At 43.1% G+C, this 19324-nt stretch overlaps 1 protein-coding gene across 11 annotated transcripts in view; it reads right to left on the minus strand.

Annotated features, from left to right (window-relative positions):
* ubr4 (ubiquitin protein ligase E3 component n-recognin 4) overlaps window positions 1–19238 on the minus strand; it is a 40135-nt gene extending 20897 nt beyond the window's left edge. For 5 of the 11 annotated variants that reach the window (XM_057042115.1, XM_057042112.1, XM_057042110.1 and 2 more), the window contains exons 1-44: window positions 19080–19238; window positions 17164–17261; window positions 16976–17079; window positions 16757–16886; window positions 16496–16641; window positions 16319–16418; window positions 15890–16031; window positions 15689–15813; window positions 15426–15550; window positions 15168–15227; window positions 14868–15058; window positions 14586–14685; window positions 14372–14509; window positions 14052–14169; window positions 11867–11908; window positions 9211–9398; window positions 8932–9088; window positions 8735–8820; window positions 8463–8632; window positions 7980–8259; window positions 7597–7729; window positions 7372–7451; window positions 7152–7280; window positions 6804–6986; window positions 6422–6544; window positions 6082–6311; window positions 5766–5884; window positions 5584–5681; window positions 5301–5458; window positions 5010–5216; window positions 4764–4865; window positions 4584–4684; window positions 4014–4401; window positions 3758–3821; window positions 3402–3593; window positions 2991–3061; window positions 2514–2706; window positions 1766–1999; window positions 1415–1585; window positions 1143–1325; window positions 885–1043; window positions 652–804; window positions 276–503; window positions 14–171 (exon numbers count right to left, since the gene is read on the minus strand). In XM_057042115.1, coding sequence (XP_056898095.1) covers window positions 14–171; window positions 276–503; window positions 652–804; window positions 885–1043; window positions 1143–1325; window positions 1415–1585; window positions 1766–1999; window positions 2514–2706; window positions 2991–3061; window positions 3402–3593; window positions 3758–3821; window positions 4014–4401; window positions 4584–4684; window positions 4764–4865; window positions 5010–5216; window positions 5301–5458; window positions 5584–5681; window positions 5766–5884; window positions 6082–6311; window positions 6422–6544; window positions 6804–6986; window positions 7152–7280; window positions 7372–7451; window positions 7597–7729; window positions 7980–8259; window positions 8463–8632; window positions 8735–8820; window positions 8932–9088; window positions 9211–9398; window positions 11867–11908; window positions 14052–14169; window positions 14372–14509; window positions 14586–14685; window positions 14868–15058; window positions 15168–15227; window positions 15426–15550; window positions 15689–15813; window positions 15890–16031; window positions 16319–16418; window positions 16496–16641; window positions 16757–16886; window positions 16976–17079; window positions 17164–17261; window positions 19080–19204 — 6482 coding nt within the window. In that variant the 5' untranslated portion in view covers window positions 19205–19238. The remainder of the gene's footprint in view (window positions 1–13; window positions 172–275; window positions 504–651; window positions 805–884; window positions 1044–1142; window positions 1326–1414; window positions 1586–1765; window positions 2000–2513; window positions 2707–2990; window positions 3062–3401; window positions 3594–3757; window positions 3822–4013; window positions 4402–4583; window positions 4685–4763; window positions 4866–5009; window positions 5217–5300; window positions 5459–5583; window positions 5682–5765; window positions 5885–6081; window positions 6312–6421; window positions 6545–6803; window positions 6987–7151; window positions 7281–7371; window positions 7452–7596; window positions 7730–7979; window positions 8260–8462; window positions 8633–8734; window positions 8821–8931; window positions 9089–9210; window positions 9399–11866; window positions 11909–14051; window positions 14170–14371; window positions 14510–14585; window positions 14686–14867; window positions 15059–15167; window positions 15228–15425; window positions 15551–15688; window positions 15814–15889; window positions 16032–16318; window positions 16419–16495; window positions 16642–16756; window positions 16887–16975; window positions 17080–17163; window positions 17262–19079) is intronic. The other 6 variants (XM_057042118.1, XM_057042117.1, XM_057042116.1 and 3 more) reach the window with 4 other exon arrangements.
* Between the last annotated feature and the right edge of the window lie 86 nt (window positions 19239–19324).

Here is a 19324-nt window from a genome sequence, read left to right on the forward strand (position 1 = left end):
AAGTGCTGCTTACCCTTTGACATTGATTGGAAAGAGTCTCTGTACTTCAGTGGTGCTACGGCTCACTGTTGCAGCAAAGGACTTCCCTTGCACGTAGCTGAAGAAAAGCATCTGAAGCACATGAGAGAAGTAGACCGACACACCACCACCAGCTACCTGCCCGTTGCTATCCTGGAGACACAATGAAATATTTTACTATCCTTCAACCTCCATTTGGCATCTTAAAGGAATACAATGGATAAAATGTAAAGGTATAGTAATGGATTTCTGATTACTTTCAAGTCTTCATGGGTTATTTCCAACACATTGGTAACATAGAAAGGACCATGCTGAGCACTGCTGGATTCATCCATGAGCTGGGTGTACATGTATCCTGCTGAAGACATGATGGTGATAATGCTCTTTCCCTCTTCATTGAAAAGAAAAGTAGCATCACGTATCTTGGAACTTGGAAGCAGGAAGTAGTACATGGGGCTCAGAGCATCCACTGACAAGTCATAAATCTGTTAAGGAAAACCATCAAATTGTAAGTGATGATTACTGTTGTTTCCATTACCAAGAATAAATCATTGTTATATAGTAATGTGGACCGGGGAAAAAACAATTAAATCAATATTAATAGGAAAATGGTACAGATCTTATCAAATATACCTTGACAAAGTCTGCTGTGATGATGGCAAGCTCAGTTTGAGAGCCTGGTAACCAGATAGCTTTAATGATGAAGTTGCCAGTAGCCAGTTGTGGGTGCAACACCAGATGGTCGGACACAGAGCCTGTGCTACTGAATGTTAGAACGTGGCAGTCCTAGAGAGAAAAAGAATGTTAAAGTAATAACTACAATTCCAACTGCCTTTTTAAATTTCGGTAAAAACCCGGTTTCTGACCTTGAGGCCACATACAGCCAGGTAGTCTTCATTACAGGGATTGCCTGTGAGACTTAATACAGTGAAAGGAACTGGAGCAGAAGCTAGACGGGTTAGTGTCAGCTTTCTTTTACTCGAGTCAGCCTGTTTCAGGAGAGTGGACAGCTGCAGAACAGTTATCTGTAGAGCAGGAGGGGCAAACATATAGAAATTGAATTTACACTCTAAATATCTAAACGGTATTCTCGATCATGCCCCACATTAGGTTTTGACGCTTACTTTTCCCTTCTCGTGACTGACAGCAAGGTGCTGTCGACGGCCATGAGGTGAAGACAGGACACACATGGCAACACGGCGCAGGACGTGTGCACTAATCAGCTGGCGTATGGTCTGTCCCTGATCACCACTGTAGTTCATCCTCACATTCTCAAATGCACCTTCCTGAGAGCCAAGAGTGGGTACCTGAGGAAAAGTGATACATCACATACACGTCACACTGAGTTTCTTTTTGGCTCTTTGAATAAGAAAAAATAAATGTAAGGTCTTCATACCATTAACTGATCTGTCATTTCCACAGCTTTATCCTGAGTGTGCAATTCATTGAGTGCTTTTTGAGCACGACTGCTGCTTCCCACTGCTGATGTTTGTTGGAAGTTTGTCTGGATGGCTTCCATCAGAAACATGAGCATTTCCAGTATGACTGCTGCGGTTGATGATCCCACCTGTTGTTACAAAGAACAAACCTTTAAGGAACACATTGTACAATGCTATACAGTATATGTCAAATATTAATTAAATATATCTTAAGAAATGCACTGTAATAATATTTTTCAAGCCAGAGTAAGATTAGACAACAAAACACGAGTAATAGAAATGATACAAAAACAAAAGTTGTTTCTCACCACTTGTGCTAATAACTCTTCCTGGCAGCCATCAATGCTCTTGCAGACACTGCTCTTCTTCGGTCTGTCTTCATCACTAGATTTGCCATCACAAATGGTGACTTTACCCTTTTCGGAAGGCGACGCATTCTGGTGGCGGATAGCGCTGTCGGGCATACGCATTTCACTCTGGAACGCAGAGGACTCTTTCAGAGTAGAGCTTATTCCACTGCTGGGGCTGCGTTTGACCAGGGCCTGGGAACAGCAACATAGTAATGTAAAATGTGAGCAAACTATTGTTTTTTCCCTTGTTTAAGTTTATAATTAACTCTAAGCTCCTCCATGCTATTAATCACTTAATCAAACTAAAAGTTATGAGTTCGTGCGAGCTGGAGGTATATTTTATCTAAACTGCAACAGAAGACAGGTCAATGAATTGATCAATCACCTAATTGTTACAATATGTTCTATATATATTAGCCACATACTTTCCTACCATTATCCACTGAACAAACCTATTCACTGTGACAAACCTAATTGCAATGACAAAAATGAAGCTCAATAAACTGAAAGTAAGATGCAGTTGATGGATTGTTCTACATCACATGCATTTCCAAAAATAATCTTCAGAAGAGACAGTTACAAATAGATTTATATTTTTATAATTTGCTCTAATTTTCTTGTCACAACTGTGGGCTAGCTATAACCCTGGTCAAATGAAATGGCTGGATGAAAGTCAATGGCGGAATGACTTGCAAACCAAAGTTACCGCTGTTGTTCTCTTCCCATGATGACCTGAGGTATTCGGTCTCACCTGGCAGCTGCCATCTTCTTTGGCACCGCAGTCACAGAAGAAAGAGCCATATTTGGCATAGGAGATCTCATGGTCTTTGTGACAGACCTTAGCACACACTGTGCACACACCTACCCCATCCACCATCTTACAAGTATGACAGTGGTACCTAGAGAGGGGGGGGGAAGCACAATAAAGTTGAATAACACTCCGACACTATAGTTCATGACACAACTTCACTAGCATATTTATTGGATGCATATTAAAATCAGAGAATTCAACAAAACTACATTGAATTGTTGTGCAATTAAAAAACTTTATGCATTTATGTTGCATTGGCCAACAACAGTAGATATGTTCTTTGAATTGTTAATTTTCAATAGTTTATTGTCAACTAAAATCCCTGGTTATAGTAAATAAAAAAGAATGCTAATTTTTTTTTTTTTTTTTTACCAGTGCTGGTTCATGAACTCCTTCTGAGTAATGGTGAAAGTGCAGAGTTTGTTGCAAAGGGAGTCTTCATCCTGTCACAGAATGACAAAGAAATAAGACAAAAAGCTTCATAAACAACTTATGAGCACACTAAAATAATTGACGATACCTTCATCTGTCATAAAAAAATAACTTCAATGTTTTACTTTGAATCATGGACTGCCATCACACCACTTAAATCATAAACATGAAAGAAATCTTCATATGGATTTTCTTTTAGGCGCCTAATGAGGAAATGTTACTTTAAAAAGATAGATTAATTACTAATTCCATAAGTCATTTTTTGATTAAGTTCTAATTTAATAAATGGTTAAACTGATTTACTTGACTTAAGACCATATTTTAAGATAATAAGAACTCAAGATTTCTCACAGAATCCTCTGCCTGTGAATCATCATCCTCCACTGCAAGCTCCTCCACCCAGTCTGAGTCCACTTCTAAGGCCTTCTCTTCACCCTCCATCAGAAGCGTTGAGGAACCTTGACCACTGCTTTGCCTCAAAGCATTCATTACATCCGCCAGATACGAGATGATGTGGCATGAGCATTCCAGCATGCTGGCATGCTGAAACACAGTTGCAATATAATGCTCAATTAGATAATTCGCACTAATAGTGGGGGGGGGGATTCTGCCTCATTCTTGAAATGCCAAATAAGAAATGTTTTGCGTGGCATTTAAAATGGAAATACATTTCAGTAGACTGGTAAAATATCAAAGAAATACCGTACCTTTCCTTGTGATAAATTTGCGCTCACTTTTTCCACAACATTCTTTTGGGTCAAATATTTTTTACTGGTGAAAAAAGAGAATTTGGATTTAATACCAAGACATTTAAATATGTAGTTACATGACAAGCGATGAATAGCAATGCAGATAAAATGATTTATGTGGCATGTGTCCTTACATGCACTTTTTCCTGAATCTTTATAGACGATAATTGAGAAATCCAAATTAGAGGAAACGTCTATAAGGAGAAATTCTTACCATCTTGTCAACCACTCAATTGCTGCTCTGTGAAGCTGTAGATGACCAACCCCTTGTCCTGCACTGGCCAATGTCGTCATGATGACCATCAGCTCTGGGAAGCCTGTTCCATCGCCATTGGCCAACATGTCTGTTGCCATTGGAATGAGTGTGCTGAGGAGAACGGTGCAAACTCCTTCGCCCACCTGGCTATTGTCTCGTACAATATGAGTGGTAAGCAGTTGCAGAAGCTGTCGATTTTCTTGCACTACTTCCAGCTGTTCTGAGTCTTTTGGTGGAGTGGCCGTCATGCGCGTCAACCACGACTGCAGCCGAGGGGGTTCCACACAGGCCAGCTGAGCCAGGGAGCCACACAGACACAAAAGGCTGGCGTTTGGGCTCTTCTCCGCTGGGTACAAATACATCATTGTGAGAGTGAGACGTTTTCTATTTATGTATAAATTATAATTGCAGCGTTATGCTGTAAAACTGCTGCCAGGTGGTGTAAAGCTGACGCTACCCAGTAGTTCAAAGCAGAGCATACCTCTGTCTTCTGATAGATTTTAGAATCAAATGCAGCAGGAGACTTACTAAGTTGGAAGAGCTTGGTGAAGAACTTCAGCACTCTGTTGCAAAACTTGGCAGATAGGTTTTCATTGGCCGTTGCCATCATAATTTGCACGAGCTCACCGCTGGAAAAAACACAAACATTTGTGAAGCAGCTCTATAACTGTGGTATAAATGTGGTCTGTTTAGAGGCTGAGCACGTACCCGAATGAAAAAAACTCTTCCATTGCCTTACGCACTTGGCTACTCTCAAGCTGCTTTTCAAGGTACTGAAGGCATTCTTCAAGGACAGACTCATCTAACCCACTTAAAAACAAAAAAACAACAACCACATTTAAACAGATGGTTAAAAAGGGCAGAGAGCTGCACACGGCCTTCACTCATTTGTGTGATCTAATTAAAGGCAGAAAAATAGATTCTAAAAATCATAATTGTGCCATATTCTTGTACCTGCTGGGATCTGAGTGATTGGCAATGATGTTGTGACAGCCAGTAACCAAACGCTCATAGATGCGGGCAAGGAAGGCATCAGACTCTGCTGGACCAAGAACGCGCTCCAGTGAGGTGCTGCTGATTTCAGCTACACTCTCTGTGCTACTCTCCAGGATGAGTGGCAACAAAGTGCGCACAACCTGTGTGGGATTCAGCTCCTCGGTGCTGACAAGAGAAGCATGCACCCATATTAAATCAAAAATATGAGTAACCGTTTGAGTTATAGCCTACCACAGGGCAAATACTTACACAATGAGGTCACCAGTGAGGCGAACCAATGACAGCAGAATGTGTTTAAGAGAAGAGGCAAGAGGCAAGGACTGACAACTCAATGTTCCAAGGTGAGCTGCCTGGATGGCACTGATGTAGCTCTCTGATGGAATGGTATCATTAGCAAATGCATTTCTCTAAGAAAGAAGAAAAGACCATGAGTTTCCAAGTAATCCGCTTTTTTTTTTATAATGTAGTTGTTTTTTAAAAAAAAGATAACATAGTCAACATAACACATTTAGTAATCACCATCTTTACATACCCAGGAGCCAATGTTTGGAAATTCATTGGTGTGGATGCTGTTCCAAGTCTCACTTATTGTTTGTACAGCTGATGGCAAGTTCTGCATAATGCTGTGGCCTGTAATTATTACCAAAGTAAAAAAAAACTGACTGTACAAGAAAACTGCATGCATATTTTCAGCCAAGTAATATTTTGACATACCCAGTGTGTTGGCCTTGCAGCGAGTGGACCCAATTGATAGGACTGCAGCATAACCTTGGAGTTTGGCATCTGTGAGTTTGTTGTCTCCTTCTTCTGGGATGTTGGTTAGCAGGTACGACCTAGTAATGATAATCACATTTTAATGATTTGGATCATGATTTGAAAATCATGTGTTGGAGTTTAAAAGTGATGACAGGGTTATTACAGACCATTTATCTCACATGCACATATTTGAAGCAACTAGATAAGACAGGATACACACAAGCCTGTGAAGTTGATTGACAAGATTGCAGATATCGGAGTGACTTTTTTTCACCTTGTAAAAGCTGTGTAAACATCAGTGAGTTGTAGTGTGGCAGGCAGAAGATTCTTTGTGATCTCGGATGACTTGGGGGTGCCTGCCTCAATGGAAACCTTAGACAAATGCTCATCCAGGGAAACCTGCACTTTGGAGATGACTGCATCCAATGTATAGATGGCCTGTAGCGAGGGTAACTGATGGAGTGGAATGATCACATTCGGGTCTACAGTGGAGAAGGTGGAAATCTGAAATAGGAAAACGTTTATGAAAAGACAAATAAAAGATCAGTTGTCATTAAAGATTTATTTATGGCTAGCCATGCATGCTGTATATCAGTTAAGATGGTAAATATTACCTGTCTGGCAATGTACTCCTCAGCTAGCTCCACATCATATTTCACAGTGCTGCATTTTGCAACTGTCATCTCAACCAGAGATGCTGCCTGATCTGCCTTCATTCCCTGTTTCACCAAATGCTCCTGTTGTGTGACAGTGACATAAACACACACCCAGACTTAAAGAGACACAACTGAACACAACTTTTTTGTAAAACAATAAGAATCTTTTTCAGAAGGATGTCTTCAATGGTTCATAGTCGCTGTCAGAATAATCAAACTCATAGTATAGCACTGTTATTAAGCAATCAGAATTATCCTCTGACAAAAATGGTATTATTTGAGTAATTCAAATATGATGTAGCAATGAAAAATTCTGGAGGACATTTCAGTTTCAACAAACCTTGATCCAATTGACATAAGTCGACACCCGAAGACGTGAGGACCACCGCAATGTGTGCAAGATGTCGCTCTCACTGGGATCACCAAAGCCCGTCTTTAACTGTTCAATGTAGGCTTTCGAGGGTGGTAAAATGCCAAGAATCCTCCACAGTATCAGAAAATAGTACTGAAGGGAGCATGCCTCCTGTGTAGGGTAATGAAATTGCACTATTTTAATTACTAAATATCTGATTATTGAGGTTATTGCTTTCTAGGGAAGTAACAGACTCTGAATCTTTTACAATTGTCTTCACTTTATTCAGTCGTGTTTATAAAATTCCAGATTTTCTTTTCAATAAAGAGTTCTCACCATTGCAGTAATGGGTTTGTTGTCATGTCTTCTCGCTATGTCAAACTCAGAGCCGGCAACAAGCAGCGAGATGAGCCAAGTGTACAGCGCATTATATTTGACTGCTCCATTCAAGAGCTTCGGAAAGACCTAAAATGGAAAAGTGTTATGTGAAGAGAACAGGGCTGAACATTTTTGCCTGGTAACTATTTATATCATCATCATATTGTAATTGTCTCACATTGATATCCAGTCTACTGATATCTTCTTCTGATGCTTCAGGTGACAAAAGGCAGTAGAACTTGGGCTGAAGATTTGAATCTAAGGGGGGAAAAAAAGCAGATTAAGAGCATGTATGCAGAATGACACAGAATAACATGCAATACCCTACTGCTATAAGTATTTGCATGTGTTCCATGCAAACTGAGAAATTACCCGCGATTTTAAATGAACAGTCTCTCCTTACCTGCTGAACAGTGTTTGATCCAGTTTTCTTCTACCTCTTTGAATGAACAGTAAAGTGGAAGACTGCTGTGTTTCCCAGCATCCTGAACAGATCCAGGCTCTGAGCTCGGAGGGGTGAGAAGGTTGTACTGCACCTGTTTAAAAAAAGCACACAATGTCCCTTACCCAAAGGAATCCAGGAAACAACAAGGTAAATTCACTGAGACACGGTGGTCTTATTTTCAAAAATAAGACCACATACAATTGATTCAATGGGAAAGTAATCTGAATACTTTCAATCTTTAGCTTTTTGGGCAGTATTTTGCTTGAGAACCAGGAAATTACACTGCAACATGAATAAAATGTTTGACTTAAATGGAAAAAAAGAGAGAGAGAGAAGGTAACCTGCTCAAAGAGGTACAAGGGTGTCTTGGAGTAATGGCGCAGCAAGTAGTCAAAAACTAGACACAAGCGGGCCAAATGGAGAGGAACAGCCTTGAGCTGGGAGTCTCTGTTCTGTGCCACCTCCATGATCGCCTGGGTGACCAAAGTCAGGACGGACCGCCGGCCACGCTCTGACATATTGTGGAACAGAAGCAACAGGAGTTGTAGGTGCTCTACATTAAGATCTTCATCTCCATGAACGGAACTCTGCAAAATGTGTTGCTTCAAAGTTCCCAAAAATCTATTAAAGACAACAAAATGTAGGAGAAGAAAAGGACAGTTTGATCATTGACACACGATATTAGTATAACATCATTGACGCTGCATATTTAGGCATGTTTTATATTTATCTCTTTGATACTCTCTCATTAATAAAATGAGAATCGTGAACCAAAAAGTTCCTATTAATTGTGAACCACACAACAATTGACATAGATGCCATACCGTTCCCACACTTTCATGCACTCTGGTACATCAGGTTCCCCTTGAACACTGGCTTTGTGTTGCCATATTAACAGAAGTCTGGAGAGGACTGACAAAGACTGGGGGTGAATATACAGAGGCCAAGGCCCCTCGGAGAAAGGTGCAATGCCCAGCTGCTGAAGAAGTGTGTTCTGGAAATGAATGGAACAACCAACCATCGAATTAGTGATTCTGAAATGACAGCATTGTTGATGACTGTACATAGCTTTTGGAAACATGAGCATCTCCCTCACCTGCAGGGCGGGGGATGGAAGGTCAGATGTTACCAGGGTGTGGTTAAAATGATAGAGAGCCAATGAAAATGCTTCATCTGAGGAGCCTGAGAGGAAACAAGGCAAATTACACAACTAATAGGAATTCTGACAATCGTGAGAGAACCAGACAAGCGTCTATGAAGCAACAAAAATGATATATTGCACTGCATATGTACCTTTGACGTCCTTGTCCACATCCTTGATGATGCTGGCGAGCGTTGCCATATGCTGCTCTGTGAGGGACACGCTCAAGTAGTTGCGGATGAAATTGTTCCTGGATTTCAGCATTGAGGTGGTGATGAAGTTGAGAATACTGGAGGCTAAACCGAGAAACTACAGGGGACGAAAATACTTGTCAAAAGGGTTGCAACGGAAAGACTTTAACCAAGATCAGCTCCATTGTTCCTGGCTTAATTCCACCCTAAGAAATTTGTCATTAAAAGGGTTTTTCTCACTAGCTCTGGGTCTTTTCGGCCAGCTAAAATGTTTCCATTCTCGCTCTGATTCTGCTTGCTGGGACTCTTCAGTCTAGGAGACGTCTCCAAGGGTGGGGGTGGAGGAGGGGGTGGGGGGGCAACTTTGTCTTTGGTAGGTGAAATTGTCTCTTCAAACCAAAGCCCCAAGATGGGCTCACTGTCATCATCTGCAAAAACAGGGACACATATCTGAAATGAGTGGCTGTATGAGATTTAGAATTCATGAGACATTTGTGAGGCATTCGTGTTGTCATGAAGAGGAAAATGCGTGTATCAAACTGATGTAACACACGGCCGGGTTTGGACATACAGTGTGTTTTCTGTGGGTGAATATCGACTTAAAGGCAAAGAATAGAATTTTCCCGCCACCAACAACTTCTGAGGTATTAGCGTTACATAAAATGTTGATAACCTCCATTACATGTACCTTTAATCAACTCATGCTGTAATGCTTCCAAAAGCATGCAAAACATCCGCACATTATCTACTCTTGTTGTGGAAAGGAGGAGAAAATTGGAAAACAACTTTTTGATACTCAGTGTTAGTTTATAATACAAAATGTACACCTGACAAATGGGAAGAATGACTGGTTTGTTAATGCATAACAAGAGTATTGAGTTACAACTATCCTATAACGTGGACTTCAGAAATGAGAAGTGTGCGTTTAGGCCAGATTCAAACTACAGGGTTGCAGTTGGCTTCTAACCCAGTTTTATCGTGGCCAGAAGCTGTCCAGTGCAGTATTATGGATACAACAAATAAATTAAATGGTTGTAGTCCAGGTATCAGGGAGGACCTTAAATGCAAACAAGCAGTTGTGTAATATAAGGTATATGGCACAACTTGCTTATCAGAAACCTTTCCTTAATTTCTTCTGATTGTCTCAAACCTCAAGTAAAGAGAGCTGAATAAGAGCTCCTAAATTCTCTTCTGAGGTTGAATATGCAACTTTCTCAGTCAAGCCAGTGCAGCAACACCTGAAACGGATGCAGATCATGCATTTAGAGGAGTAGAGTCACTCTGATGGTGATAGTTTGAGCTTAGGTCTTTCTTACCTAACAAACAATTTCTGCCCTAATTTATTCTGCTACCAAAGACAATCCCAGTAAGCAAAAGCTCCATTGACTTAATACAATCAAGAGAAGACACAATGCATCATTTTTAAACATCAGGCACTCTCACAGCTAATTGTTACTAGGTTATTCCACCATGACATTTGCTTGGACTTGTTACTTGTGTTGGCAACACACTAAACACACATCTTAGCAAGCAGTGCCCGTTGAGACTACTTCTTTCACTCGGTAATGCCAGTAATTAAAAAAGTAAAAATCTAGCAACACTTATTGCACTACTCATCACACCCCAGCGGCACAATATTTAACTATCTAAAATAGAAACAAACCTTTTGATTATGTAAAGAATATCACTTTAAGTTGATATTCACTTTTGCATGCAACACATAAACATCAGAACAGACAGCATTATGTGACTAAGCTCATAGTCTTCTACAATATTCAAGAATAATACCAATGTTCTGACATGGGTCTAGCTTTCAGACATGGGAAATTACGGTTCGGGTCAGTTTAATCACAGCATCAGAGGTGGAAGTTGTTCTAATCACAAAGTCGCTAACGAAATCAATGTGTCCATAGTTAGGTTGCTGCTACTAAACTTGTGCTCTGTTATTCTGGAAAAAGCTAGCTGGAATTGGTGTTCCAATTAAACATGATTCATTCTGAAACAAACCATGAATTAGCACCTGAAAATGCAAAAATAAATGTCTTTCTAAAGGTTTTCAGATACATTCACCTCCTGGCCAAGAACAAGGAGCTTATTCAACATCTCCACTGATGCCACGAGCTCTTCCTTGGTTTATTACTTGTACACTCAGTAATCTACATGAAAACAAAGTCTACTGTTGGTCTGAAGAGCTTTCAAAATATATTACACACATATTAAAATGAACGATCTTTCTAAAAGTCAGACTGACACCAAATAGATGCGACTAACAGTTCAATTCCTCTTACGTGTTATATTCAGCCCCTATCATCGGCCCTCTGTGCGTACTCTCCAGGTCACTGCCTGGTGTTTGACCCAAAACCCATTCCATGACCTACAAAGCCATTTTCAGAGATGGACAGACTATTAATTACCACTGTGCTCTTTGGCCACTGTGCCATTCGGTCATCTACAAATCTAACATGTGTTTTGACTGACTTACATTGTCCTGAAATACTGTTCAAATATGTGTTGTTTGCATTGCACTCAACAATACCACTGATAGTTTTTAACAACAGTTGTAAAAGGTGATGAAAATCCTAACCAAATTGAAATGGCTCATAGGGTGCCATTATTTAATTTTGACATGTCAACACAACTGGTATTATCCTTTGAACCAAATGGAGCCACAAAAGAGTCTCTGACAAAACACGTGGATTCAACTCATTAAACCTTGGATTTCAGCTGCAGGCAGGCTTAGAGTTGTTTTGCCAAAGCATCTAAATCTGTGGCTCTGTCATTTTCTAAACTACCAGGCATAAGAGCTCAGATCCTACACACAAAACAATGACAAAATGGATCTCAGACAGTGAGGTGAACACCAAGTCTTGACCCGAGTACATAAAAAACCGCTGACCTGAGACACAAGCTGCACTTGTCTTCTCCTGTCTTCTCTCTGCTGAAATAGTAGACACTGTCATCTACGCTGCCACTGTGTGGACCGGGCGAAGAACGGAAATTATTTTTATCTTCATCTTGTCACTCCGGTCTGACTGACTGACCCACAATGTTCTTGTTTCATCGCTTCACACACTCATAAAGCAGCAGTGAGATTAACTTTTTTGCAAAGCAGCTGCTTGCAGAGCTAAAGCCGTCGTGATTCTCTGGGGGATATAACAGTCTCTCTAAAAGATGTGTTTGGGTTAAGTCCGTCACATCTACAGATAAAAAATGCCTCAGTTTTAGTTTAATGCCTCATATGTATTCAGATTCCATAGTCAGCTGAGAGTAGTGAAGGATACCGTATTTTCACGACTATAAGGCGCACCTAAAACACTGAGATTTTCTCAAAAAGCGACGGTGCGCCTTATAATATGGAGCGCCTTGTGTGTGGACTGAGTTCCAAAATCTGCTGTGTGCCTTTGGTGGGTGCACTATGGTAAACGCTCCGCCAATCGATTAGCGGCACACCTAAGCGTAAGGACCCCCTAAAATGGCGCCGGTCAAGCGAGACGCGTATGTATGAGGCTTACTTTAAACTGCAGGCCATCGAATATGCGGCTGAAAATGGCAATCGAGCAATTTTAGTGTTTTCACTTTATGAGGCGGCGGCATCTCTCCATACGCGCGAGGACAACTGTTGCGCAGCGGCTGCCCGTGGATTACCAGGAGAGGGCGGCCATCTTCCCTAACCCTAACCAGGAGAGGGTGGCCATCTTCCCTAACCCTAACCAGGAGAGGGTGGCCATCTTCCCTAACCCTAACCAGGAGAGGGCGGCCATCTTCCCTAACCCTAACCCTAACCAGGAGAGGCGGCCATCTTCCCTAACCCTAACCCTAACAAGGAGAGGGCGGCCATCTTCCCTAACCCTAACCCTAACCAGAGAGGGCGGCCATCTTCCCTAACCCTAACCCTAACCAGGAGAGGGCGGCCATCTTCCCTAACCCTAACCCTAACCAGGAGAGGGCGGCCATCTTCCCTAACCCTAACCAGGAGAGGGCGGCCATCTTCCCTAACCCTAACCCTAACCAGGAGAGGGTGGCCATCTTCCCTAACCCTAACCAGGAGAGGGTGGCCATCTTCCCTAACCCTAACCAGGAGAGGGCGGCCATCTTCCCTAACCCTAACTCTAACCAGGAGAGGGTGGCCATCTTCCCTAACCCTAACCCTAACCAGGAGAGGGTGGCCATCTTCCCTAACCCTAACCTTAACCCTAACCAGGAGAGGGTGGCCATCTTCCCGAACCCTAACCCTAACTCTAACCAGGAGAGGGTGGCCATCTTCCCTAACCCTAACCCTAACCCTAACCAGGAGAGGGTGGCCATCTTCCCTAACCCTAACCCTAACCAGGAGAGGGCGGCCATCTTCCGCACCTACTGCCGCGACAAGATAACCGCGCCCAGCCACATCACCAACATGGATGAGATCCCTCTGACTTTTAACATCCCTTTGACCCACAAAGTGGAGAAAAAGGGACCAGCACGGTGGCGATACGCACAACGGGGCACGAGAAGTCGTTGTTCACCGTGGTTCTCGGCTGCCACGGAAGCGGACAGAGCGCTGGATGAGGGAAGGCGAACACTCCTTCACAAAGACTATGAGGCAGCGGCGGGCGAGTTATGCCACCATATGCGGGTGGATTGTAGACGCACGGGCTATGATACCGTCTTCATGTATTGGAAGAGCTTTCACAAAATCAACGCTGAACCGGAACCGGTCGGTGAGTTCGATTCAGTTGATTAAGAAGAGGAATTCGGGATGTTGGACATTGAAATAGTGCAGCTGTTTAATTCAGATACAGAAGATGAAAACTTTGATGGTTTTGTGGCGGAAGAATGAATATTTTGTTCAATAAATGTGTCGAAACTTGTCATTTTTTACTGTATGTTTCAGCATGTGCCTAATAATACAGTGCGCCTTGTGTATGTTTTAAATACAGAAATAGCACCCGTAACTGAGACTGCGCCTTATGGTCGTGAAAATACGGTACATGTAAAATGCCAAGAAATCCACATTTTACTGAAAGCTGCTTTAAGCATGAGTGGATTTCTTTCCATTTTAAATGAATGGATTTGTTAAAAAAAAGATGCAATTCCAGTACCTTGACTGCTGTCCTCCTCTGTACTGCTGAAGTCATCCTCATAGTAGGTGTTTGAGTCGGTAGACGCACTCGCATCACTGCTAACAGATCCCTTCCTCTGGCGTTGGAGGATATAAGCCTGGTGGAGATGAGCCAAAGTTTTACCTGACTGTGACCCGACCATAACGGTGATAATAACCAGAGGGTACGGACATCTAGTTTCTTTATTGCATGCACCAGACAAACGGTTCTTTACATTAATCAAAAACCTGAAAGGGAACATGACAGAACTAAAAAAGCAAAGGTTTTAGGTAAACTTCTCTCTCGTGTAATGACGGCACCTTTTTGTAGGACGTAGAGAGAAGCGTGAACATTAAGTTGGTCAGGGGCACAGAGTCAATGAGGCGCTGGACCCTCTGGATGGAGGTGCTCTGCGCCATGATGTTGAGCTCCGCTGGTGGACCGTCACTGGACCACCCCTGAGGAGAGCAGCAGCATTAGGATGCGGCCAGAGAACGGAACACCATTCAATGTCATTCTGGTCGGTTTGTTTACCCTGTGCAACGCTTCAACTTGCAGATCCTGGAAAAGTGAGGTCAGAAGTTTGATGGCATGGTTGGCCAGTATAACTGACAAAACTCCAAACCCTTGGTGCCTTAACAAAAACAAGGAAGGCCCTCAGTCAATTAAAGGCTGGAACAGTCTATTTTTAACAATGTTAAATAAGGTGCAGACATTTCAAACCGCTACAACCAAAAATATGGATGGTCACGATCGCAAATCACTTCACTCTAGGAGACGAAGAGCTCGTTTCTGAATGGAACCAGAGGAAAATACCCTTTTCCAGGACCAAGTTTAGGCGATCCTGCGCCGTCCTTGGTACGTGCGGCAATATCCCGGACACGCAGGGCAGCCAGAGGATCCTTTTCTTTGCCTTTATCTGCCAGGGCAGTGGGGCTCAGGTTGAGGATTAGGTAGAGGCTGTTCAGAAGGCACCAGGCGCCGAGCAGTTGGAAGTTCTGATAATGCTATTCCAAAAACATTAAACCACGGTTCATTTGTATTTCATGTTCATGAGCTCAGAAGCCCCAGATTATGATGAGCAGCACCGTCATCACTGTTACATCATCATCTCACCTCTCCACCAGCTCTTCGGGAGTTACTGATCGTTTGGCCAATCATTTCATAGATCTCCAGCTGCAAATAGCACAAGATTGAACCATTTTTGGTGTCACAGAGACAGATGGCAGTCGTTCTATTGATCAGACCATGAGGGATTAGATGTCTGAGACGATAGTGATGATCCCTCTAAGCCCATAATTCACCTCTTTTGAAAATTGATACAAGTTTAATAGGTGGTGGGTAGAAAATCGTCTTGGTTTGCTTTATACTCACACATTTCTGGACGATTGTGGCTGCATCATTTTCATAATCTTCCTCTTTAGTTCCGGTGGAGGCAGAGCGAAGCTGCAAGCCACTGCCGACCTGCAGGATGGCCATGCACGTGGCCACGCTGACACCTAAACAGGGCCGGCCGTTCATTTTAACACCTTCTTCGCAATATCGAGCAAAAATACCAAAATAGAACCTATTGCGTTGGACTGTGAGGAATCACTAAACAGCGTCATTTAATGAGACCTAGGGGAGTTCTGTCCTACCAGCATAGAGACAGCTGAGAGCCAGCACAGTCATGTCCAGCAGCCTCCCTGGCGTCAGCGGCTCCAGCACAGGCAGGGAAAGCGTGTCCAGCGCCATGGTCACGTCGATCACCAGTGAATGAAATCTGAGGAGAGGGTTTAAATGTGGATTTCCATTTTTTTGGATGCTGTTCATCTCGTATCCGAATGAGAAAAGCGTACCCGTTGCGAACAGCAGTGGCATCGGCCACGGTGGCGGGCATGATGAAGAACGAGTTGGCCGACACGGCGTCCTGGAAACGGTTTATGTAGCGCAGAAAGTAGGGCAGGTTGAGGCACACTCGCAGCAGCTTCTCAGACCCACCTAGAAACACGGGCCAGAGTTACGATGGCCAAAAACCGCGTTTCCCTGCGACTCTTCTCAGGTCCGTGCAGTTGAATGGAATTTTAAAAGGGGATAAAACCATCTTCTTACAGTGTTTCTGCTATACCCAAGGCTCTTACGCTGCCATTTAATATCAGACTTTCACAACAACAGACACATCACTGAGTTCAGCCACAGCCAGTGGAAAGTTCTGGCCCAACAGGCTAACGTGGATGGTGAGATGGTGCCACCAGCGTGACAACACACTGTCCTGCCCACGTGCTCACCAAGTTCCTGTAAGCTTGACACATTCTGAGAGACGAAGGCATTTTTCATCTTGGCCTGGATGGCCTGGTCTGTGCTCAGGTCATCGCAGTCACTTTCAGCCTGGAAAGACCAACAGCAGAGGGTTAACCAGGAAGTGCCCGGGGTCAGAAATGTGGCAGCAGCTCGCCGACACTCGCCTGCATGTGCGCCGCCGACGGGGAGCCCAGGATGGTGGTGAGGTCGGGGTTGAAGACCGAAGTCAGCTGATTAAAGAAATTCATCTGTACTTCTTTCTGTCGGAGCTCGGGGCTCACGGCACTGGGCAGCTCCTTCTGATCCTCCACTGTTCAATTCCACAAGACACAGGTGAGCCACCCACAGGCCAGGCCTCTACCTGCCCTCACACACGAAGGATTGTGGCGCTGCGTAAATACGAGGGGACGTTAGAGGACACTCACCATCGGAGAGCGTCTTGACGGTTTGAGGCAACTTTGCCGACTTCATCATAGCCGTGAAAGTGATGATCTCCGTGCGATCCAGCCTGCTGCAGCCGGTGCACAGTCCTTTTATGAGAAGAATCAGGTGTTTCTGGCGGACAACAAAGGGACCGTTCGTCACGTCGCCTCTGGATTCCTGGACTTCAAACTCAATATGGCCTGTGACGTTGCGTTTCTTACCTGTGACACTGCACATGCCTCGTCTGGGTTCTCCAACCGCATCAGGGAGAACTCAATCAAGACTTTGCACGCCGCAGCAACTGAAAGAAGCTGATTTCTCGGTACTAAAGACAGAGAACAAACTGTGACAAGTGGATTTGGGTTGAATATTGGGGAGGATTTCCTCCAAACATACGGGGGATACATACTTTGGCCACATACTGTTGTGATGTAGTGTGCCGAGAGTGCCACGAACGATGAGTAGAAGGGCTCGTACTGCTTGTCATGGTGAAGAATGTCGGCTTCACTGGAGATGACAGAGTGTCTTGTTAAACCCATCTAGCGCTGAACCCTGCTTCAGACCGCTTTACAATATTAATATTACACAATCAAAAGCAAATTTGTGCTCCGATGTCGTTGATTCCGAGTACAAAGTGTCTATTCTATCATTTTATACAACTCAACAGCTTAACCAGGAAGACTACAACAAGCCGGAGGGCTCATATAACCTCACGCTTTAATTATTTAATTCTCCTCTCATGTTTGTGCACTGGGAAAACAGTCATTCATCTCAGGCTTAGTTGAGCCATAAACATAGTTATTAAGAGTGATAGAAGATATAAGATTATGGCTCTGAGGTCGATTATAGTCCACCACACGCGGTCGTTCAGGCGGTAACTCACAGGAGGAATTTGATCTGCCCTGGCCTAGAGTATCATATTACATACGTTCTGAAGAAACACAATGACCTTTAATTCCACAGGTGTGGAGGAGAACATCACAATTCAATTTGAACTCATTAGGCTAACGAATGATGCTATGCATTGATCACATCAACTCAAACGTCCACGTTCAGCTTTTGAAGCAGCATCTAGTTCTGAAAGAGAGCTGATGAGATCGTGGTCTTTTCTCTTTATGAGCCACACAGCACCAGAACCAACACACAGCTGGTTCAGGCCCAAACCCAATTTAACAAGGACCTAATGGGAAGCAGTGAAAAGCCATTAAATCCCTGCTCCAAGATAAAGGAACCGGTCTGTTAGCGATTGTCGTTCCTCTGCAATCTGCCCGCTACAGATGTCGTCATGGCTTGGACGGTCATAAAAATATGGTTCACGAGCTTTATGAATGAATAAACGGCTCGTGAGTATTTATTACCATGTTTACCAGCCCGAGCCGGAGTTTCAATGGGGGGGAAACACAAAGATGCCTTTGAAAGCAGCAACGAACCCTTTTTAACACCAGGATTTGCTCAGGTTGCGAGAGAAGAGTCACAATTATTACATTCAGTTGAATTACAGGTCCAAAAGCAAACAAACCAGATTTCAACCGAAAAACTCATTTAGGCCAGGAGACATTGTTCTCACTGCAGGATCAGCATTGCACCAATGTTCTGGTATTGAGTAGCACTATGACATGTAGGTAACATGACAGAAAAACATGCCTATAGGACTCTTATCATATTAGCAATAAAGTGTGGATGCAGTCATGGTGGGTACTTGTCATTTCAAGGGGTCACCTTTAATGTTTCCAACTACTTTCACTCCAACTTAATGTTCGGATAGATAACCTTAACTTCACGATCAGATGATGAATGTCGCTTTGATTCACTCGCAAATTCGGATGCAGAAAACAACCATGTTTTAGGGAATCCACCTTGCATTAAATGACATTATAGCATTTTAGTATGAGTGGGCAATATCAACGTTATCCAGTCCGGCAAGAAGGCCCTTTACTTGGCTGATTGGCTAATGTTTGTGTTAGCTAGCTAATGATGAAGCAGATTTTTTTAAACGTCACATAGCAACATTCGTAAATGTTTACACGACAATACCATATCGTTAAGATTTATCGCATGTTTCTCACAATACGTCCCCTGTTTCCAATATATAACCTTCATTGAGGCTATAGTATATCAACATTTTGAGAAGTTAGCTAAGCTTAGCACATTAGCTAACGCAAGGAACTGACTCGATGCCTAACGTTAGCATAGATGTCAGGGTTCCTATCTAACTTCAACAGCCCAGCTAAGCTAGCCAGGTAACCTGCTAGCTCGCTTCTGGGTGGACAGAGACAGCATTTGAGCAAATATTGAGACATATTCGGTTGACATCACACCATTTACCTGTTTATTATAGACCCAATAAGCTGAGGTAGCTCCTTGGTTTCAAAAGCGGTGTACGACGCTGATAAAAGCGGTCGAACAGCGGCTGTCCATTCGTGTTCGCCCTCTCCTCCGCTCGCAGCCATCTTGGAGTCCAGTAGAAAAAAAAAAATCTACCCACCGAAAGAAGACACTGTGAAAGTAAATCGAGGGGGCGCTCACAATAAAACACGAATAATACTGTTCTCCCTTTTAACAAATGTATC

This window comes from Takifugu flavidus, chromosome 8 (genome assembly GCF_003711565.1).
Source record: "Takifugu flavidus isolate HTHZ2018 chromosome 8, ASM371156v2, whole genome shotgun sequence".
Lineage (NCBI taxonomy): Eukaryota > Metazoa > Chordata > Actinopteri > Tetraodontiformes > Tetraodontidae > Takifugu > Takifugu flavidus.